A 24,179-nucleotide genomic window follows, 5' to 3' on the forward strand; every position below is an offset into this window, starting at 1 on the left:
AGGGATTTATCATATATACAAAATTTAACAATTTTAAAACACAAGGTAAGGATTCCACTAGAGATAACGTGGCTCAACTTCCCACCAAGCTTTCTTTTTCCCTTCTCTTGTATCCTCCTCTTCATAATTCTCTGTTAAAAAAACTTTTTTTCATTCCCTACATAGCACATGACCCCAAGAGGCAATACGTATTTCTTTTACTAAAAAGAAGTGGATAAAATATTGCTCAGATTTCATCTACGAAGCAGGAGAACAAGGGATCATTTTTTAAATTTTCTAATACCATATCAGTGATAAAGGCAAAGTTTTAAATCAAAGCCTCAGAAACTAAGAATAGAGGATATGGTTATTGTTCTTTTAACTTGTAATTTCTTCTAGGATACTTATCACAGTTTTTTTTTTTTTACCCCAGGGAAATAAAGATAAATAGCTACAAAAAATAAATGTTAGTTATCTCAATAATGTTTTTTACTTTTATGCACTCCTCCTTCCTCCTTTTCCATTCTGTAACTTCCGTGTTCCCCAAACCAATCTAATTTATCTAAGTGTATCAATATGGAAGACACAAATATTTTTGCATTTTCGGCACCCTATCACAACTAAATCCCAAAGGAAAGTCTACAAAAATCTAAGGTGGAAATTTAAGATTTTAAGAGAATCACAAAACCCCAAGAGTATGTAGGAATAAAGAGAGCCCACATCCTTTGGTATATGACAAGTACAGGAATGAACGAGGAGCTCATTGGGCTCACCAATACTGTTACACCTTTTATCTTCTGGATTAAGAAAAACATAAAATGAGACTTAAAGACAGGAAATGCTCAATTCATTAGAAATATCTAAAATCTTCATTGGTAAGACAGTATCAAGCTTGGAAATCCCACCCAGGTTAACAGCACACAACTTCTTGAAAAACACACAACTTCTTGAAAACTGATACCTGCTTTAAATGTAGGAAAGTTTTAAAAATATTGATAAGGCAGAATAAGGATTTAATTATTTTTCAATCGGTAACACTTACCTTCTGTCTTTCCATTTTTCAACATATGTACTAGCCCAGAATTCTCCATTTCTACTATAGTCTTCATGTGCTTGGAAATGAGTTCCCTCTCAACCACCTTCACAATTGGTTCTTCCGTTGATTTGTCAAGGCAGTGCATCACTCGTTCTATCTCTTCATTAATTCTAGCTTCTACTTTCTTTATATATACTGAAGCACTATTTTCTGCTAAAAATTTCTGGCTTTCCATCTGCAATTTAAAAATGTAATTTTTTAATATAGAAGAAAAGGTGTTTTGCTTTTAGCTGGGTTTCTATAGTGTTTATAATAAATCAGCCTAAGTAAAATAAGTACTAACAGGATTTTGTGTAATTTCTCATTACAAAGATTGATATAGTCTGAATTATACCCTTTAAAGCCTTCGGTATTTACATAATACTAAATTAAAACATTACCTGTAAACAATGTTTTCAAACTGTGCCAATGCACTCCAAAAAATAGCCGAAAAAGTAAATATATATGCCAGTGAGGGTCAAAAATATAGAAGCTTCTGACTCCAAGATAGAGTGGGATGTTCTTTTTTGATTTGTATGAATGCAAAATTATAACCAGAAAGATTCATCATGTTTATTATACGCTTTGCTGGTATACTGCTGGTTACTAAAGTCTTCCTGCCATCCCACTCCCAGTCTCAAAGGAGTAAACATATACACTAACGTTTGAGAATAAGAATTTTTAAATAACTAATAATCTTTTTATTTATTTATTTATTTATTTTGAGATGGAGGAGTCTTGCTCTGTCACCCAGGCTGGAGTGCAGTGGCGCAATCTCGGCTCACTGCAAGCTCCGCCTCGCCATTCTTCGGCCTCAGCCTCCCGAGTAGCTGGGACTACAGGTGCCCGCCACCACGCCCGGCTAACAGTTTTGTATTTTTAGTAGAGATGGGGTTTCACCGTGTTAGCCAGGATGGTCTTGATCTCCTGACATTGTGATCTGCCCGTCTCGGCCTCCCAAAGTGTTGGGATTACAGGCGTGAGCCACTGCGCCCAGCCAACACTTTAGCTTCTTACTAATACATCTGTTTTGGCAACACTACAAAATTCCTACTGTTATGGAATGTTATGTTATGCTATGTTATGTTATCCTCAGATAGTTATGGTTTTCAGGAAAAATGCCTGGTTACAGTTACCTTATAAATACTATCTTATGCTTACTGGTACTCAGTTATTATTGTTATCATCATTTCATTACAAATTAGTACCAGTTTAGCTTTACTTTTAGCAATTTAGTTGGTTTGGACCACTGTTGCAAATTTCTATCGATAGTACTCACTGGCCTGTAACCTTTTAATCAACAACCTTTAAGGCAAATACGCACTACAGAATCATTCATATCCTTATGTGTGTTTTACTAGTAATTTAAGTGACTAAAAGCCTGCAGATGAGACTTTGTTGGTGACGTACTGCTGTGAATTTATGGTACTTAAATAATTCATAATATTAGATATAGTAAAATGTTAAGGATATTTCTAAGTTTACAGTTTTATAACACACAGTTGACCCTTGAACAACACAAGTTTGAACTGCACAGGTCCATGAAGTGGATTTTCTTCCTCCCCTGCCACCTCTGAGACAGCAAGACCAAGCCCTCCTTCTTACTCTTCCTCAGCCTACTCAATGTGAAGACGAGGATGAAGACCTTGATGATCCACTTCCACTTAGTGAACAGTAAATTATAGTTTATCTTCTGTATAATGGTCTTAATAACACTTCCTTTTCTCTAGCTTTATAGTAAGAATCCAATATGCAATACATATATAAAATATATGCTAATCAACTGTTTATGTTATCTGTAAGGTTTTCATTCAACAGCACACTATTAGTTAAGTTTTTGGGGAGTCAAAAGTGTCATGTGGACTTTCGACCACACAGCGGGGTCAGCGTCTTTATGCCCCACACTGTTCAAGGATTATCTCTGTCATTTTAAAAACCATGTGTGTAAGTTCAAGCTCTCCAATTTGTTATCGATGAGCTGCTTAACTGGAATGGTCAGAATGTGAGATAGGTGTGCTGATGGGCATTTTTTGCATACTCCCCTCCCTCAATGGGCCTCAGTCAAAAAAGGTCAAAATAGTTAAATTGGTAACTAAATAACATTAAGAACATCTTAAAAGATTATTAACATTTTCACAGATTACCTGAAAAAATTCTGCAGACATTTCCAAAAAAGGAGCCTCAAAATCTTCTTCATAGACTGATCTTCCTTCGAGACCTAAAATCATTAACATCTGGCAAGCATTTCTTATTGCGCCTCTGTTGAAAAAAGTTGTATCACTTGATAATTAAATTACATTAAAAATTCACATTAAATTACAAAAGTAGTAGGTAAAAGTATCTTCAGGACATTTAACTTTTATTGAAGTGACCAATCTCCCACAGGCCACTCATGTAAAACAAAAGGATTTAGCCTAATTTTAAGTTGGAAAGCATATCTTGACTGCACGGCTATTTATCTCAAGGTGTTCTTACTCTGTTACAACAAAATTTTTAAAGAAAATTAAAATGTCTAAATATTTCTATGTATTTGAAAACATAGAGAGGTTGTTTATCCAGAAGGAAGGAGGGAGACAGGCATATTAAGCTGTACTGCCAGACATGGGTCCAATATATAGCTACTCCTGGGCAATATAACTTTTTGCACTAAATGGATTTTGGACAATCCTGATCAAGCACCAAAGCTGAAATAAAAAGAACTTTACACATTTTCATCTAACAGCTCTTCTGAAAACAGATAAAGAGAGAAAAAAATCTTGTATTTCAAGCCACTCTAGCTGCAGCATCACCAAAATGACACTGCAATCATTGTTATGAAGGGGGATGAACTCTGATTTAAAAGGGGCACAGCAGTAGTTAGTCATTTTAGACTATGTTCGACAGTTTTCTTCAAAAATGTTAGGAATGATGGACAGACAAAAGCCCTTAAAGAAAAGATCAAGAAAAAAAAATAAAATTATTATACAGAAAAAAAGAAACAAAATGCTGGCATGAAAAATAAATGAAAAGCCAAAAGTGATGACTAGCTGAAAAGCATATTAAATAAAAGTTTAGGATAGTCTCTTCTAAAAATATAAAAGATGTGTGCTTTCAAATTAAATTCTAGGTAACTGTTAACTCTGATACAAAGTTTCTGAGGATTTTCCCAATGTGCTGAACATTCAAACTTTTATTTATTTTAATAAAACTAAGAGAATCTTTCTCAAAATATAATCACTAAAAACAAAAACCACCAGAGTGAAGAGAAATTTTACCTGTCTACAACTTCTCCTTTCCGCTCTCTTGCAATCATATCCAACAGAGTTTGCCGTAGATGATCCCTAATACACCCATAACGTACAACTTGATCTCGAAAAATAATTAATCCCAAATTGTAGACATTCTCCACATTATTTTGTTGTACATATACACGGTCCTACAGTTAAAGTCAAATAAATATGAGTACAATTCTTGTGAACATAACAATTATTGTGTGCTACAATACAAATAAAGGAAATAAAACTCCAAAAGCAATCATTTTTCAGGTGAGAAACATTTCAAACGATCTTAAGTAATGTGGAACTTTCTAGCACCTCTCAAGTTACATAAAGTTAAGTTTTTACAACTGACAATGTATAAATGGTGGCCCATTTACCTTAAGAAAAAGGGGAAAAAGCAAGCATCACAGTCAGGAACAAAAAAGCGAGTAAAAAAAGTAAACAGGCAGCACACCTTCTCCCCAAAGCCACAGCATACTCAAACATGGTTCACTCTTAAATACTGTACTTGAAGATCATACTCTTGGAAGTAAAATTGAGAGCTGAATAAAGTACGGATTTATACAACTTAGACTGTTACTGATAAATATTAAAAGGCTCGAATGCATATAATAGAGCAGCATTAAGTATTACATAATTAAAACACCTCTACTTACTGTCACTTCCAACAGATTATACTTTCAAGTTCTTACCAACATGATTGTAGATATCTCAGTTTATAGAGCACAGATAATCCAGAAGTGTTGGTTATAAAAGTTCGGTCTTGTGCATTCCCTGAAAATCCATATTGATAGCAAAACACACTGAAATAAAACTACTGTTTAATTCCCTTCTCATCTCAATAAGGATATCTCTGAGCTTTGGTGGGTCTGTAAGCCTTCTAAAATTATTAAGTTATTATGTTTGTTCACGCTTAAGTACTTTGGAAAGAAAGCCCATAACCTTCACCAGATTCTTGAACATGCATCTATAGGTTATAGCTAACGATAAGGTGAACATGAAGAGAGCTATACCATATTAACAATGTAACCAGAATATTATTAATCAACTTTCCAAACTTTTTTTTCTTTGAGATGGAGTCTCATTCACTCTGCTGTCTGGGCTGGAGTGCAATGGTGCCATCTTGGCTCACTGCAACCTCTTCCTCCCGAGTTCAAGCAATTCTCCTGCCTCAGCCTTCTGAGTAGTTGACATTACAGGCATACCATGCCTGGCTAATTTATTTTTTTGTGGAGATGGCGTTTCCCCAGTTGGCCAGGCAGGTCTTGAAAGTCCTGACCTCAAGCGATCTGCCCACCTTGGCCTCCCAAAGTGCTGGGATTACAGGCATGAGCCACCATGCCCGGCCCCAATTTTAATTAAATTCTCTACATGCAGTCCTTGCTTCCTATGACATCATTCCTCCAACCTTCTCCTTTCATTCATCTTGTATGATGGTATACACCTAACAACAAGGAAAGCTATTTTTTATATTATCTTCTTTAGTGCTCACATTTCTACATTCTATATAATCTCAGCATGAGCTCACAGTTTTCAAATCTTACCATCAATTTTCATGAGTTCAAAATTTTCATTGATGACTTCGAAGTTTTTGGACTTCACACTTCCATCCTCAAGATCTTAAATTCAAAGTTTCCCTCTGACCACATCCCTCTTTTTTTTTTTTTCCGGATACGGGGTCTCGCTCTGCCACCAGGTTGGAGTGCAGTGGTGCGACCTTGGCTCACTGCGACCTCCACCTCCTGTTTTAAGCGATCCTCCTGCCTGAGCCTCCTGAGTACGTAGGACTACAGGTGCCTGCCACCACGCCCAGCTAATTTTCGTATGTTTAATAGAGACAGGGTTTCACCAGGTTGGCCAGGATGGTTTTGATCTCTTGACCTTGTAATCCACCCACCTTGGCCTCCCAAACTGCTGGGATTACAGGCATGAGTCAGCGAGCCCAGCCTCTTTCCTTTCTTTTGATGGCTACCACTCTATTTTTTTTTTATGCGACAGAGTCTCACTCTGTTGCCAGGCTGGAGTGCAGTGGTGTGTTCTCAGCTCACTGCAATCTCTGCCTCCCAGGTTCAAGCGATTCTCCTGCCTCAGTCTCCCAAGTAGCTGGGATTACAGGCACCCGCCACCATGCCCTGCTAATTTTTGTATTTTTAGTAAAGACGGGGTTTCACCATGTTGGCCAGGATGGTCTCGATCTCCTGACCTCGTGATCCATCCGTCTCGGCCTCCCACAGTGCTGGGATTACAGGTGTGAGCCACCACCTGTAAATCTCCTCTTTCATCTCATATGACCTCCAGGCCCAACCTTTCCCTACTATCATAGTAATTGTGTTTTACTTCTCAGCACAGAATATGTACATAATAAAACTAGCATAAATAACTCAAAAGCAACAAGAATCCCTTTTATTATAAAATAATCACTATTATTGCTTAAATTATTTTACAAATTTGATTTTCTAAGTTCTACATATAAGTATATATTGTACAGAAAAGCACCAGAGACAGGAGAATACCTTTTAACCAATGTGATCAAAACCACTATCTGAATGGTTAAAGACAGGCAGTAAAAACAGTGAAACTATTATAACATATACAAACACTTGCATCTTAAACGTTTTAATTTAAAAATGTAAATGTTCATTCAGACATCAGGACTTTCTCTGAAAATAAGTCCTGTGACTGCAGTTCAAGATTGTATACGTACAGGCCAGGTGGGGTGGCTAACGCCTGTAATCCCAGCACTTTGGGAGGCTGAAGCAGTTGGATTACTTGAAGTTAGGAGTTTGAGACTAGCCTGGCCAATACGGTAAAACTATGTCTCTACTAAAAATACCAAAAGCTGGACGTGGTGGTGCGCACCTGTAGTCCCAGCTACTCGGGAGGCTGAGGCAGGAGAATCAGTTCAACACAGGAGGAGGAGGCTGCAGTAAGCCGAGACTGTGCCACTGTACTCCAGCCTGGGTGACAGAGCAAGACCCCATTTTGAAAATAAAATTAAATAAATGAATAAATAAATAAATAGTGTACTTATAAACACTCATACATAATAAATTGTATAGCATTCCTAGTTGTTTCATTAAGGTGAAGCATGAACTAGAGGCATTTATGAAGTAATCTCAATGTAAAATCCTTCTGGATTTTTTACTGTTTTCACTCCAATGTCTTAAATTACCTACACTTAATTCAAACCAGTATGTAGCCATTTGCTTTTATGAAGTCTTTACAAAGCATTCAATCTAGCTTGCCAAACAAAAAGTTTTATTTTTTTCACAAGATTTTATCAATTTACACAATATTAAATTATATATTAATAATAAGAAGTACAATTCAAATACACAGGTTTGAAAAATACCAACTTCAATAAGCACAAAGTTAAACTGGTAAGTGAAAAATATGGAAGATTATTGATATAATCTTAAGTCTAACAGTATATAATCAAAAGCCTAACAGTAGTAAGAGAACCTTTCATCAGTATTTGCAGCTACAATAGAAAGTACTGCAATTCTGACAAGTCCTTTGTTCACTCCTGCTTTCAGTCTCTATAAATTTCCTTTTCTGGTCATTTCACAGAATTATCCTGTAATATATAATCTTTCGTGTCTGATTTCCTTCACTAAGCATAAAGTTTGTAAGGTTTATTAATGTTGTAACGTATAACAGTATTTCCTTCTTTTTAGGGCTAAACAGCACTCCACTGCATGGATACACCACATTTTGCTTATCTATCAGCTGACGGATATTTTGGGTTATTTCCATTTTTTGTCTATTATGAATAATGTGGCTATAAACATTTGGATACAATATTTTTGTGGACATAAGCTTTCATTTTTCTCGGGTGGATTCTAAGAGAGGAATTACTGGACTGTATGGAAATTATCAAACTTTTCTAAGGGTGATCTAACAGTTACGGTAAATTTTTTAATACAAAACCTCTAATAATAATAATAACATTTGATGTGAAGTTAGGAATTCTTTATATGATCCTGGCTCTATTGTTAACTGGCTATGTGACCTTAAGTAAGTCACTTATTCATTGTGGCCCTCAGTAAAACAAAGTGCTGGTAAAGATACTCTCTAAAACATTAATATATCCTATGAAGCTTAATCCTCTCACCAAAAAATAACATACATGCAGGATCAAATACAAATACACTTCACTACTTCTTCCCTTTCTATGTGTTATCGGTCTCCCATGGCTTGGATTTCCCCCGTCCCAACTTTAAGCACAGTGATGGTATCACTACTAAAGGAGGTAAATCTATTACCTTATGGCCTATTATGTCTGCTATCTTAAGCCCTCTGGCAAAAAGGCAGAAAGACACCAGTCACAACTGATGAATTCTTCAGGTATGCTGTGTATAGAGGAAAATGATGCTTCAGTAAAGGAAGCCAAGGCATGAGATGAGAACACATACAGTTTTGTGCATCCCAATCCAAAAATCTGAAATCTAAAATTCTCCAAACTCTGAAACTCTGGGCATCAACATGATGCCACAAGTAAATTCCACAACTGACCTCATGCATCAGGTTGCGGCCAAAACTTTATTTCATGTACAAATTACTTAAAATATTGTATAAAATTACCTTTGGGCTATGTATATAAGGTGTATATAAAACAGAAATGATTTTTATGTTTAGCACATGGGTTCCATCCCTACAATCTCTCATTATGTATATGCAAATATTCCAAAATCCCCCCAAAATGAGAAATCTGAAAACACTTATGGTCACAAGTATTTTGGTTTTGAGATAAAATCAACCTGAAGCTGGAAGGTGCAGGCAGAACATACAATATTTAAAGCCACAGGATACTGTGGTATAAGAGCTAAGCCTTTGTCTTTCAACTTGAGACAGTCAAGATGTGTGTGATTATAATTAAATGACACATAATATTAAGAAAGACTTGATAACCCTAAAATTTCATTATAGATAACAAAGAGCTAATAAATGGAGAAGAAACACAGAAACTTAAGTGTGGCTCTATAAAACTATTAATAGTAATACTAAATAACCGTTTATATTAAATGTCTAACACATATGATTAATTACCATCGAGTACAATTAAGGGTACAGATGCGTAACCCTTGAATATTTATGTGTGCATATGTTAAACAGAAATGTAAACATATATTCACAGTAAACTTGTGATACGCACATGATATGATTCTAGTATCATTTAAATTCTTGTGAGGTTTTAATTTTTATGTGTCTATTTTTTAAGATTTTTTAAAAAGCCCCAGCTCCGGTTAACCTCTAGCTAGTAATCTCAAAGTATGAAAAAGATTTTAGAATCATTCCAAAAGAGAAAAAAAAAAATTAAAGACTGACTTTAAAGTGTCTTAACCCCAGGCTCTGACCAAAATGTAGTATGAGTTTGACATTAGTCCTTATCTACTAAAGAGAGCTTAGCAGAGATAGAAAGTTGGTGGCTGCTTCTATCTGCCTTTTTAAAGCCAAAACAGGCATTTTAAATATAAAATGTTCTGAAAAACATGTCTGAAAGCCTAATGTGAGTCAAGCATTATATTTATATAAAGAGATGTGAGTTTCATCACCACAGAGATAAATCACATTTTAAACCTCTATTTACAGTTCTCTCTCAAGGGCTGCTATTCCTTGCCCAAGCAGGCCTGCAATGAGCAAAAACTTTCACAAGCTAGACAAGAGCCAATGGTGGGGACACATCTCATGACCCCTTTTTCACAGCTGGTTCTGCATCGGACTTCATCCATACAGTAAGCTTGATAAACCAACTTCATTTGTAACATAAGCACTTCATTTGTAACATCTATCTCACAATGCTATTCCACTCATTTCCACTTCTAGTTCTGAAAATAAATAGCTTTTAAGACCAACTTCCCTGCCAAGAACTATAAAGGCTGGATAAAAAATACAAAAGCACTACCTGTTTTAAAACATCAACTAGGACAGGCAGGTCTCTAGGAGCTGGAGTGGAGAGAAATGGAGTCTTTCTAAGCCACAAGAGAAGGAAAGCTCAACCAGGTGACCTCCATGGAAAACTCCTGCAAATGCTTACTCAAGACCTAGGACTCTTTGCATGCCCAGAAGACACGAGGACACCAACAAACAAAATACTTGGCCCTACAAGACCACAGATATTACTACTTCCACCATCTTGGCAAAGATGTGCCTTTTCCTCTTCACCTTACCAAGATACCTAAATAGTTAAATGATGTATAAGAAATCAAATTCAACACATAAAAGTATGCTCAAAGGTGTCAAGACACAAGATGTAAAAATACAGTTCCTTTTGAAGCTAAACCTACACAAAGTCAATGGGTGTCTCTTCAAGTGCACTAAATAGCTTCATTACTCAGGGAATGGCATTACCAACAAATCAAAATAAAAGTTAAAATAAAAACAAATTTGAAAATGAAGTCCAAAAAACAATTTAACTCTTATTACTCTTAATTTACCCGCAAAAAAAGTTTAGTAAATATTTTTCATAGTCATTATGTTACAGAAAAGCAAGCTAGGATAAATGGGTTCTGGGCAAAATCAATGGTACACCCAAGGAAAGAAACAACTTAAGAATTGTTATTTTATCATTCCTATCTTAATGCTTCATTTGTAACTATGAGTAAACAGGTGTTTGAGAAGCAAATTCTAAAACTAACCTTTAGTCACATTCAACTCTGAAAGTTTAGTATAAATACAAGAGTCCTCTGGTTCTATTACAAAGTTTAAGGGAGCTTTTAATAACATGTTTGCTTAAAGTCCAGTCGTTTAGTACTCTTTTTTTCTTTTTTTTTTTTTGAGACAGAGTCTCGCTCTGTTGCCCAGGCTGGAGTGCAGTAGCACGATCTTGGCTCACTGCAACTCCGCCTCCCGGGTTCAAGTGATCCTCCCGCCTCAGACCCGCTAGGAGCTGGGATTACAGGCATGTGCCACCATGCCCAGCTAATTTTTGTATTTTTAGTAGAGATGGGGTTTCACCATGTTGGCCAGGCTGGTCTCGAACTCCTGACCTCAGGTGATCCACCCGCCTCAGCCTCTCAAAGTAGTTCAGTACTTTTAAAACTACTACTAATAGACCAAGGATGGTTATTTGTTAGTACTCATTCACCTATACTCTGCCTGGTCTCACATATGGCCAGTAGTAGCTATTTATTTAGGGGGAAAAAAAGAGTTAAACATGTGTGAATTGCTGTGAAAGTTGTTTTTTTAAGTTAACTGTCAAGCTGCTTAATCAAACTCTTAAACAAGTCTTCTTTCAGTTTCTTATTCTCATACTAAGAACATCTATAACTGTTTTTGTCTACTACTGTGAAAGAGGACAGGAAAAGACAAATGTAAACAGGGTTAAAAAATCTTTATAAATATTAAATACTTATTCTGCTAGTAAGCTAGAAATAAACCCTGAAAAGTTAAACTCATATTTAAAATTAAAAAAAAAAAAAGAGGCAAATAACTATAGCAAGTCTATCAGAACATGTTAGAACCTGCCTTACCAAATGCAATCACTAGGGTAATCCTCTATTAACAAGTAATAAAACATTTTCAAACAGAGTTCACTTTCAAATAATGAAAAAAATACAGATTTAAAAAGGTTTAATACAATGAAGACAGAAATAGAAAAATTTTAAATGAGCAGAAAAGTAGCAAAACGTTTCTACTGCAGAATCATAGTAAGGGAAAAAAAGTCTAACTATAATTAGATCCAAGTTTAAAGAACTGTGTCAACACTTTCTGCGATGCCAGTAACTGACTACATTTCTAAAACGGCACCAGTAACTTATGAATTAGTAAACTGTACAGATTAATATTTCTAGATATAAAAATATTACTAATAAATCTGGTAGAGAAGCATATGATACGGTGTCAAAAAACCTGGTGAAGACTTAGCCACTACTGAAAAGCTCAGAGTTTCCATGACAGTAAAATTTTCTTAAAATCTTTCTTGGGAGGCTGAGGCGGGTGGATGATGAGGTCAGGATAGAGACTATCCTGGCTAACACAGTGAAACCCTGTCTCTACTGAAAAACACAAAAAAAATTAGCTGCGTGTGGTGGTGGGAGCCTGTAGTCCCAGCTACTTGGGAGGCTGAGGCAGGAGAATGATGTGAACCCAGGAGGCGGAACTTGCAGTGAGTCAAGATCATGCCACTGCACTTCAGCCTGGGTGACAGCGCGAGATTCCGTCTCAAAAAGAAAAAAGAAAAAGAAAGAAAGAAAGAAAAAAATCCTTCTCCGGGGTCTGAAAATTTTAACAAGAAAACATAGTTGTGAAAAAATTCTATTTAAAATACTTTCCATTTAAGAATTGTCTACCAAGGTATTAGACAAATCAAACCCATGTTTCTCTAAAGTTGTGTAAACTGCAATAAATCATAAAATAAAAACACTGTTCTCTACTTCAAATTTAATAATCTAGAGGTCAGAGGAAAAAAAAAAGTTAATCACACTTTGAGGTCTTACAGCAATGAATTTATAAGACTATCTTTTAGGAAAGAAGACCTGTATTAGAGAAGCAATACAATTCAGCGGTTCAGAGCACTGATTCAAGAATCAGACAGCCTCTGTTTCAGTCTTGTCTCTGCTATTTACTAGATGTGACCTTAGCATCTGTCTCAGTTGCCTCCTCTGTAAAATAACATCTACCTCAAAATGTTGTTCCACCTTTAGCACTGAAAGAAAAGCTTTTGTAAGACCAACTCCCCTGGAAGGAAGAACTGCAAAAGTTGGATGAAAATAAAAAGCTACTACCTCATACCCATTAGAAGAGTTACTATCAAAAAAAAAAAAAAAAAAAAAAAAAAAAAAAAAAAAAAAAAAAAAAAAAAAAAAAAACCACACACACACACACACACACACACACAACATACAAAATAACAAGTTTTGACAAGGATGTGGAGAAATTAGAGCTCTCGTGCACTGTTGGTGGGAACCTAAGATGCTATGGAAAGCAACATACTAGTTCCTCAAAAATTAAAAAAACAATTAACATAGGATCCACTAATTCCACTTCTGGGTATACACCCAAATGAAATGAAAGCACAGTCTTGAAGAGGTATTTGTACATCCGTGTTCATAGCAATATTATTCACAGTAGCCAAAAGGTGAAAACAACTCAAGTGTCCATCAACAGATGAACAGATAAACAAAATGTGGTCTACACATGCAATGCTGTATTATGTAGCCTTAGAAAGAAAGTCAACTCTCACATAAGCCGTAATGCAGATGAACCTTAAGGACATGCTAAGAGAAACACGCCAGTCACAAAGGGACAAACACCTTATGATTCCACGTACATGAGGTAATGAGTGATCAAATCATAAACAGAAAAGGTAGAATGGTAGCTGGCAGAGGCTTGGGAGGGGGAATGTAAAGTTACTGTTTAGTGGGTACAGAATTTCAGTTTTTGCAAGATGAAAAGAATTCTGGAGAGGACGGTGGTGATAGCTGTACAACAATGTGAACATACACTTAACAGCTCTGAACTGCACACTTAAGGGTAAGATGGTAAATTTTATATGTATTTGACCACAATTAAAAAAACAAACCAAAAATCCCCAGTGTTTAAAAGCATCAAGAGTAACAACCTAGACTTACAAGGCCAAGATTCCGGAGAAAAGGCAAACATACTGAGAGGAGCCCCATACCAGCCATCACTGGTTCCTTTCCATCATCTGCTGCATTTGGAGGACTGGAAATAAGAGCCCAACCGGAAAGACAAAAGTGGGGTTGGTTACCAAGCAGCTAGGACTTAAGAGAGTCAAGGTTCTGAAGAGGAGAGAAATACAAAGAGACACCAATTCTGCAAGAAATTTTTCACTGAGATGTTTACTGATACAGCATCCCAAGCAAGAGTGATAACACCAAGAATCCAAACAGAAAGTATCAAAGGGAGGCTGAAGATCTGTGCTGAAAAGACAACTGTTAGAATTCTAGGAACATTAATTCCAAAGGCAACCTGGCAAACACTTCAGGCTTTCTTCCAGTTCAGACCCCAGAGGAACTATGCTCTGTGAATAGGTGTGTCCTGGAAATAAAGGCAAACTGTTAACAGACCAACACTAACAAAGCCTAAAAGCTAGCCTCAACTAGATCATGGTGATCTGACTGTGCTTTACCTGACTGCCAGAACAAAATTAAATTTACTTTGGAGGATGATATCACCCAGTGCCTCCACAATTTTTCATACACAATACTGGAATTCAAATTTTAAAATACCATGCTTGCCCCTTTCTCCCACAAAACAAAACAAAAACAACCCAGGATCAAAAGTATAAAAACCAAAGGGGAAAAAACCCCAAGATGTCAAAATGTTCTAAGACCTAAGACCTTTACCCTACCAGAAAGTGGTAAGAAACAAAACAAAAAACTAATATAATGCATATAATCTCTAAGGAAACTACTAAAATAACAACAACATGTAAATAATAAGCTAATGGGGGTGGGGGTAATAAAATACACTTATTAATCTAAAGAAAGCAAAAAAAAAAAAAAAGCTGAGAAAAGGAAGAACAGATGAGACAGAAAAACATAGGACAGTAAATTTAAACCCAAACGTATCAATAATTATTTTAAATGTAAACAAACTAAATGCTTCAATATATGGAACAAGTGATATACCTTAAAACTCTGGGTTTATCATAAACTCTATTAAACAGAGTCAATTAATGTAATTATTTTGCACTGAGGCAACTGATACAGCACAGTAGTGAAGACGATGAGCTTTAGAATCAAATTCTAAATTCACATTTCAATCACAATCAAACACCGCAAATTCAAAGGCTTAAACCCAATGTTCTACTCCAGTTATTTAGTAAATGTATGATTCTGACAGGTTAGTGTCTCTAACCTCGGTTCTTAATCTTTCTAACCTCAGTTTTTCATTCACAAAAATAGAGAAAACATTCAACTTTAAGGTCAAGTATTTAAAACGTGGCACAGTGATAGCGGTATGTAATAAATGATATTTGTTATGTATTCGGAATAACATTTACTTTCAAAGAAACACAGTATTTTTTTTTGTTTTGTTTTATTGATCTCCCAAAGTACTGCTTAAAAATAACAACAATAATGATAAAATAATATTGTTAGGATTAAATAAATCAACCTACATAAATTGCTTAAACAGTGCCTGGCACACACCAAAGGTGAAAGTATTATTTGCTCTTTTGAGTAGCAGTACTGGGGAGACTATAGCCAAGGAAGGCTTACATTAACCCACTTGAAGAGATCCTAAAGAAACTGTGATCAACTTAATCTACCCACATCTCCTGTTTTCTTCCTTCATTATTGTAATTTCTCAGGCACCACATCTAGCTGTTCACTTTCCGTTTTAAGATGGTATAAAACTTTAGAGCTAAAAGGGCTCTAACATTTAAAATAATCTAATCAACATATCCTTACAGATTCCTTAGACAGGCTTTCAGGCACCCAAAAACCCCTTGAAATTGCACAAGTACATGTTCTGTGGTATATGAATACACATATGCCTGCCTCTTCCAGAAGACAGTTTATGAAATATGACCATTCTCCCAAAAGATAAGAATCAGAGCTCTTGTCCAGTAATTTTACAGATAAGGAAACAAGACTCTTGAGAGGGTAAATAACTTCAGCAAATTAATGACAAAGCAGGAACTAGTTTCTTAATTCACATTAAACATTTTTCTCACTACTCCAAACTTCCTATGCACATTGTCAGAGTCCACTTTACGCACAAAAGTTCATTCCCTTTACTCTATCAAGATGTGACGTATTTCTGGGCTGGGTGCTGGGGCTCACACCTGTAATTCCAGCACTTTGGAAGGCTGAGGCGAGTGGATCACCTGAGGTTGAGAGTTCGAGACCAGTATGGCCAACATGGTGAAACTCCGTCTCTACTAAAAATACAAAGAATTAGCTGGATGTGGTGGTGGGTACCTGTAATCCCAGCTATTTGGAAGGCTGAGGCAGGAGAATCGCTTGAACTAGGGAGGCGGAGGCTGCAGTGAGCTGAGATTGCGCCACTGCACTCCAGCCTGGGCGACAGAAGGAGACTCCATCTTAAAAAAAAGAAAAGAAATAATGTGCTCTATTACTTACCACAGGGTCTACACTTCATGTTAGGCAGTAATAAACACCAAATACTTGCCTTCCTAAACTTAATGGCATGGACTGCTAAAATCATCACTGCATACACTCAGAAAAACAGTTCGCAAGGCACAGCCTGGGCAACAGAGCAAGACTCAGTCTCAAAAAAAAAAAAAAAAAAAAGTTTACTGTTCTATTTTCTATTAAGCTGTTTCAGATAGGAGCTGAAAATATTAAATAACATTTTAAGTAGCAAGAAAATTACATAAAAGAAAAAAGAAGCAGGAATTTAAGGAAGGAAGAAACCCTTATTATCAGGCACACTATTAACCTTTACAGTATTTCATGATGCCCTGGTTTCCCGGACATAAGGCCTAGTACTGGGCTTCTGACATAACTATAAAAAGATGCCGGGATACTGGACACTGGTCAGTCATAGCTATAAAAATTAGAGCACAAATGGGGAAAGCCTGTCTTAAAAAGACCTTTCTTAAAAAAGCAAAGTCAAGTCAGACAAAATGTTGAAAAGGTGTAGCCCAAAAGTCACTGTATCCTGTTTTCTTCTAGTACATCATTCTGAAAGCAGAGAAGGTGCCAGGAAAATTCTTAATCAATCTATCTGTGCTTTTCCAGAATACAGTTATTTTCAAAATTCTCTAAATGTGCAACCTAGAATACTGTGAACAAACTTTTTAAAGAGCCAAAATCATCAAAATCTAAGGAGAAAACACAGACCCACAGACTCCATCATCTCTATGTTCTCATCCTATCTTCTGGCCTCCAAAAAGGCACACAAATTCTCCATGGTAGCTTTAGCAAATAGCTTATAGTATTCATCTAAACTCTGCTCCTTGCCACCTATGACCTTTGGTAACTATAACATTTGCACTAATGAGCAATCTGACACACTCCTTACAGATGCCTAAATTTTAATCTTCCATTTTATCAAGATTCCCTTCAGCCACACGTTGACATAAGCAAACCTTGAACCTCATCATTAGAAGACATCAAATAACTCTGGCATTGAAGATCATCTTTTTCTTCCCACCTCTCCTACTGTTACACTTGAATGATCCTGCCTCTCATTCTCACTAGATCTCCAGGTCTACCGATCCCAAATATGTAATACTTCTATTTCCTGGACCATACGAGATTCACGTCCTTCCTTTAACAGCAAGGACCCACAGCAACCATTTCAAAAACGCTATCTCAGAATTCTCCCCGACACCCAAGAGGGAAAATTCTATCAGTGAGTTTTCCTTATTTGAACACTCTTCTCTGAGACTGCGAAGTACCCTGGAAAAAGTACAAACTCTAACTGGCTCCACTATACAAAATTTGTGCCAACTCACCTATATCAGCCCCTCACAACTATAGATAATCCATTTATTTACACTTAGTTGATCACAGCACAGTGAGCATTCCATTTTTCCCCTTGTATTAGTTTTTTATTGTTGCTGTAAAAATTACCACGAATTTGTGGTTTATCTATTCTCTTATATTCTAGAATTTAGAAAACTGAAATCAGTTTCAGTGGGCTAAAGCAAAGATGTTGGCAGCGCTGGCTCCTTCTGGAGGCTCTCAGGGAGCATCCATTTCCTTGCTTTTCTAGTGGTCATCTGTCTTCTTTGGCTGGTGCCCCCTCCTCCGGCTTCAAAGTGCATCACTCCAGTCTCTGTTTCCACAATCATATCACCCTTTTTCTCTGACTGACTCTTTCATCTCTGGTAAGAACCAGTATGATTACATCAGGCCCAGGGGAACAGCCTGGGATAATCTCATGTAAAAATCCGTAACATAATCACATGTGCAAAGTTCCTTTTGGCATATAAAGCTAACATGCCCAGGTTTCAAAGATTAGTCATGGACTTATTTTGGGATTAGGGGGCTGGGGGGCAGCCTACCACACTCCTTAAGGGCTCAACAACTCACATGCTTCTGTCACCCTAAACTGATGGTCCTACCTTCTACCTTACCAAGGAGACCAGAATACCAAAAGAGAGTTCCTCAGCTTCTCTCCTTTTCATAAAGTTATTGTTACACTCCACTTCATCTCTTTACCCATCCTTGAAGACTTTCCAAATAGCTCAAAGAAGCAGTGACCCTCCTTTCTTGGGTTACTCTCTCCCCATTCCTTTGAATTTATTCCCTCTATTCTCCATTCAGAATAATTTGCAATACTACTCTACCTTTGCTGTTTGTGAAAATGATTGGAAATATAGACAAATTCAAGAAGAAACACAAAAATACCTTTGAAATTCTCCATAAAGTTTTGTGCAGCAATTCTTCTATTAGCCTTCTTAACAGAAGATCAAGAGAGAAAATGATTTTGTTCCCTTTGACATTAATTGTAATTGCGTGAGTAGCCTATGGGATACTATCTATAATTTTCCCTTAATATTATATTCATTTTCATAGCTTGAAAGAGAAACATGAACCAAATATTAATAAATACTTATGGATTATATCAATAATTCAGGCTGTAACATAATGTATATAACAAACTTTCTGTAACATCAAATCTTTTCCCAATCATTAATCATCTGAATAATTAAAATGAAAGTGAAACATATTAACCAGTCCCAAACTATCTTATAAGCTAAACACAGAGTTACTTCTTTAATATTATAAGCTAAACACGGAGTTACTTCTTTAATAAAAGAATGAATTGGCCGGGCGCGGTGGCTCACGCCTGTAATCCCAGCACTTTGGGAGGCTGAGGCAGGCAGATCACGAGGTGAGGAGATTGAGACCATCCTGGCTAACACGGTGAAACCCCGTCTCTACTAAAAATAAAAACAAAAAAAATTAGCTGGGCGTGGTGGCGGGCACGTGTAGTCCCAGCTACTTGGGAGGCTGAGGCAGGAGAATGGCATGAATCTGGGAGGCAGAGCTTGCAGTGAGCCGAGATCCAGTCACTGCTCTCCGAGACTTCGTCTCAAAAATAAAAGGAAAAAAAAAAAAAAAAGAATGAATCAAATTAACAAATATAAGTAAAGCAGGGATTACAACTCAGGAGCCAAACAGGTAATGCAAGTCTCAAACATTAGGAAGGGGTGGAGTGGCAGAAACTAGAGGCCACATGTTCCATCAAGAGACATGTAGACCTGACTTTTTGCAACACCAAACCTGCCAAACAACAAAGTTATGTGGGGCAAATTTTGAACAATGCATATCTCCACCATGTAACCTGTGACTTTATTTACCTTCTCAAGAGGGAGTGTGTCCCACAGTATCATGCATAACATTTTAGACACAGACACCTCCTTGTTAGAGTAAAAGTCAGCTAAGCCGGGTGCGGTGGCTCACACCTGTAATCCCGGCACTTTGGAAGGCTGAGGCAGATGGATCACAAGGTCATAAGATGCAGATCATCCTAGCTAACACGGTAAACCCCATCTCTACTAAAAATACAAAAAATTAGCCGGGTGTGGTGGCGGGTGCCTGTAGTCCCAGCTATTTGGGAGGCTGAGGCAGGAGAATGGCGTGAACCTGGAAGGCGGAGCTTGTGAGCCGAGATCATCGTGCCACTGCACTGCAGCCTGGGTGACAGAGTGAGACTCCATCTCAAAAAAAAAAAAAAATAGCTAGCTGAGTAGGTAGTGGGTGGGCAGACAACAGAGTTTCTTCTCTCTTTCTGCTCTGGGCCTAAGATCTAAATCCCAATAGTTAGAGCCAGTAACCACAAGAAACCTGCATACTTGGTAATACGACCTAAGAGCCTAGGTTGAGGGTAAAGTCTTACGGAAAAAAAAAGAAAAAAAAAGTGGAGATGTTCACAGAAAACTTTGATTTTGAAAATTAAAACATATTTTATCTTAAATGAGGTACTGGTTAGGTGCATATGTTTGTCAAAAATCATTCTGTACAGTTTAATTCATTTCAACATATATCAGTTTAATTCATTTCAACATATATTAAATTTTACCTTAATTTTAAAATGTACTTTTGGTTGGGCACAGTGGCTCATGCCTGTAATCCTAACACTTTGGGAGGCCAAGGCAAGTGGATCACTTGAGCCCAGGAGTTTGAGACCAGCCTGGCCAATATAGCGAAACTCCATCTCTACCAAAAATACAAAAATTGGCCAGGTGTGCTGGTGCACACCTGTAGTCCCAATTACTCAGGAGGCTGAGGCAGGAGGATCGCTTCAACCCAGGAGGTGGAGGTTGCAGTGAGCTGAGATTGTGCCACTGGACTCCAGCCTGGGTGACACAGCAAGACCCTGTCTCAAAAAAAATAAAAACATAAAAATGTACTTTTAAGTACATTTTAATTAACCCTAGAACACTACACATAAAAGGCAATATAAGTAAATGAAGGATATGAAAATTTTAATAATTTATCTTGTAGAACATGAAGGTATCAATACTTTCTTTTTGAATCTAAAATAGCCTTTTTTTGCAGCAGCAGCAGCAGCAGAGTCTTACTCTGTCACCCAGGCTGGAGTGCAGTGGCATGATCTTGGCTTCCTGCAACCTCTGCCTCCCAGGTTCAAGCGATTCTCCTGCCTCAGCCTCCGAGTAGCTGGGATCATAGGCATGCACCACCATACCTGGCAAATTTTTTGTGTTTTTAGTAGAGACGAGGTTTCACCACATTGGACAGGCTGGTCTCAAACTCCTGGCCTCAAGTAATCCACCCACCTAGGCCTCCCCAAGTGCTGGGATTACAGGTGTGAGCCACTGTGCCTGGCCTAAAATAGCTATTTTTAATAAGCATTTTTTAAAAGTGTAGTTTATTAAAAAAACAACATACTATATAACATCTGCACCAATTCATTAAACACATATGTAAGTGCCTAGTTTGTACAAGGAGCTGTGGTAGGTATTAAAGACTTAATAGTGACACAAACACTGTTTCCATCCTCATACAGTCTAGTGGGCAAACTACACACTGAACAGTTGGGTCGTTAATGACTGTGATAAATGTTGCAAAGGAATAGTACTAGGTAGAATGAGAGCAACTGCAGCCAGCGGGGAGTACGTGGGTCAGGGAAAGCTTACCAGAAATATAAGGTAAGACATAAAGAGTAAGTAGAGCAAGTGACATTAAGGAAAAAAAAAAAAAATTCTAGAAACATTTCCAGACAGAAAACATGTAAAAGAATTCCACGATGAGAGGTAAGGATTTCAACAGGGCAGTAACATGATCAGATTAGGCTTTAAAATAGTAATCCTGGGAGCAATATGGAAAACAGAGAAGAGCCCAGTGAACACTGTAAGACTAGCAACACTGAATATTTCAAGAAAGAAATGAAGGTGGTTTGATGTTAAATAATAGACAATAAAGAGAAAACTGCAGAGTCTAGCAACAGATAATGTAGGGAGAAAGGCGGAACTTACAAGAATATGGCCAGGCGCAGTGGCTCACGCCTGTAATCCCAGCACTTTGGGAGGCTGAGGCAGGAGAATGGCGTGAACCCGGGAGGCAAAGCTTGCAGTGAGCCGAGACAGCGGCACTGCACTCCAACCTGGGCGAAAGAGCAAGACTCTGTCTCAAAAAATAATAACAAAAAAAAGAATAATTCTCAGGTTTCAGTATGAACAACTGAATGATAGTGATTATGAGCTCATTTGGACGTGCCAAGTTTGAAGTACTTCAGAGAATGAAGGCTCCATTAACCAGACAAATGAATATATGAATCTGAATCTCAGAAAATGAAGCTAGAAACATAATTTGGGAATCATCCGCACAGAAGCACATGAAGCTCCCGAAGGTAAAGAGCGCGCGTACCATGAGAAGAACATCTAGGACTAAATCCCAAGAATGCCTCTATTTAAGGGGGATGGTGGGGGCAGTTAGTAGTAGTTGGAGGAGGAGAGGCTAAGAAACAGTAAAAAGGCAGGTAAGAGGCATACAAAGAGAGTTCTTTGTTACAGAAATCAAGGAAACATGTTAGAAGAAGGAAGGAATGACCAACTATGGCAAATGCTGCTTTAAAAAAAAAAAATCAAGGAGAATGGGGATTAGCAGTCTCTTTGTATTCTGAGATGCACCCATACCACGGTGATACTAGTAAGGGCAAAACCAAACATGATAGTTGAGGTAGAAGCTTAACTATAATGTATTCAAAGTGTATGAAAGATGAGAAAAGGAAGATGGCAAATGTCAACATTTCTTATGACACATTTAGCTATGAATGACAGATGAGAGAGACAGCAAAGGGGTTCACCAGAGAATTTAATGGAATTATATTCTGAGGATTGAGTGAGTGGCTTGAACATGTTTAATGTTGGTTAAGATCCAATATGAAAGGCAGAACCCTAAAATACTTAAGGTTCATGACAAGATAGAAGGGGACTGACCCATAGCACAGGTTGAGACATGGCCTCTGACAGAAGAGGACACCACCCTCTACTAAAAGAGGGAAAAAGAAAAACATAAAAGGGGAGAAAATACAAGTAAAGTTCTAGATTTAGTGGCAAAAAATAAGCATAGTTCCGACCTGATGCTTTTTCTCTTTTCTCTGAGAAGTTGAAGGCAGTATCATTTACTACAAGGGAGAGAACCCAAGGCAGAGCTGGAGGTCTGAAGAGAAATAACTGCTGGAGCAAGCTGACTAACGAAAAAGAGTGAAACTGGTGGGCAGTGTGAAGGATTGACCACAGGTCTTTGATGCGACAAACAGTGGCATCAATCTACCCTGTATGAATTTTCAGTTCATGCAGCACTGTGGTACAACCAAATGGGTTTGATGAAAAGATGAAGGGAGAAGGAATAATACCAGATAATCTCTAATGAGCATGTTACTATGGGCCAAGCCCTACAGGTGCTTTATATGAATAGTTCCGCTTAATCCTCATGGCTACTCTATCCCATATTATTTTCATTTTATAGACAAGGAACCTGAGGCATGAAATAATTAACTTCTTGACCATGTGTAGACCCAGAATTCAAGATTTGAGATTTCACTGCAAAAAAAAGAAAAAAAAAAGAGGAAGAAGAAAAAAGAAAAAAAGGGAGGCAGAGGACTAAAACAAAACAGACTTTAAAAATAACATCAGAGTATGCATGTGTATAAAATTTTAAAATACTTCTTTTGTCAACAGAATAAACCGTAAGATTACAAGTGGTTTTTTATCTTAATGTTAGATAGTTAGGATGCAATTTAAAGACTCACCATATCTAGAACTTCGAAAACAGCAACAAGTTAACTTATTTCAAATTTATATGCCAGATATTATGATACATGTTGTCTCATACCATCTCATTTAACTTCAAAATGATAACACAAGGTTAATTTATAACTGGATGAGAAAAATGATGCTCAGAAAAGCTAAATAATTTGTTATACCTTTTATCAAATCCCTTAAGAGTGAAGTGACCTCTCCCTGACCCCCTTCGCCACTAAGCCCTTACAAAACCAGGGGTAAAAGGCCTGACTGAAATCACAGGGCAGAACAAAAAACTTTACAGTTGTTTGTTCTCATTGGAAATTCTTTCCAAACATTGCTTTATACTACCAAGTAAAAGAAACTAGGACAAGCTCTCATCACTACATTAAAACTAAAAAAAACTAGAAATAAAAATATAAAAAGGCAAAACCTTGGGAAAAAATAATTATATCCAATACACAACATAAACCCTGAAGTAAAACAAGTCATTAACTTGCTAATTTTGGAGTGACACAATAATTAAACTTAATGAATCTAGAGTCATTCTATAATACCAAATTTTTTTTAACTGATAATTTAATCTCTCTGAAAGTTATTAAACAGCTTAGATCAAAGTCAGTGTTTTCCAAGTGGTCTTGCTGAACAGGATTTTTTTTTCTTGACTGATAAAAATAAAATACAGCAACAGCCGGTGAAAAATGGAATATAC

General features: G+C 37.1%; 1 protein-coding gene across 1 annotated transcript in view; it reads right to left on the minus strand.

Annotated features, from left to right (window-relative positions):
• Positions 1-24,179, minus strand: part of CUL3 (cullin 3) — an 85,794-nt gene that overhangs the window by 38,645 nt on the left and 22,970 nt on the right. Inside the window, 3 exon segments of the mRNA XM_017850272.1 lie at positions 1,022-1,250; positions 3,199-3,313; positions 4,309-4,469. Coding sequence (XP_017705761.1) covers positions 1,022-1,250; positions 3,199-3,313; positions 4,309-4,469 — 505 coding nt within the window.

The sequence above is a fragment of the Rhinopithecus bieti genome, unplaced genomic scaffold, assembly GCF_001698545.2.
Source record: "Rhinopithecus bieti isolate Rb0 unplaced genomic scaffold, ASM169854v2 scaffold_33374, whole genome shotgun sequence".
In the NCBI taxonomy this organism is placed as follows: Eukaryota; Metazoa; Chordata; class Mammalia; order Primates; family Cercopithecidae; genus Rhinopithecus; species Rhinopithecus bieti.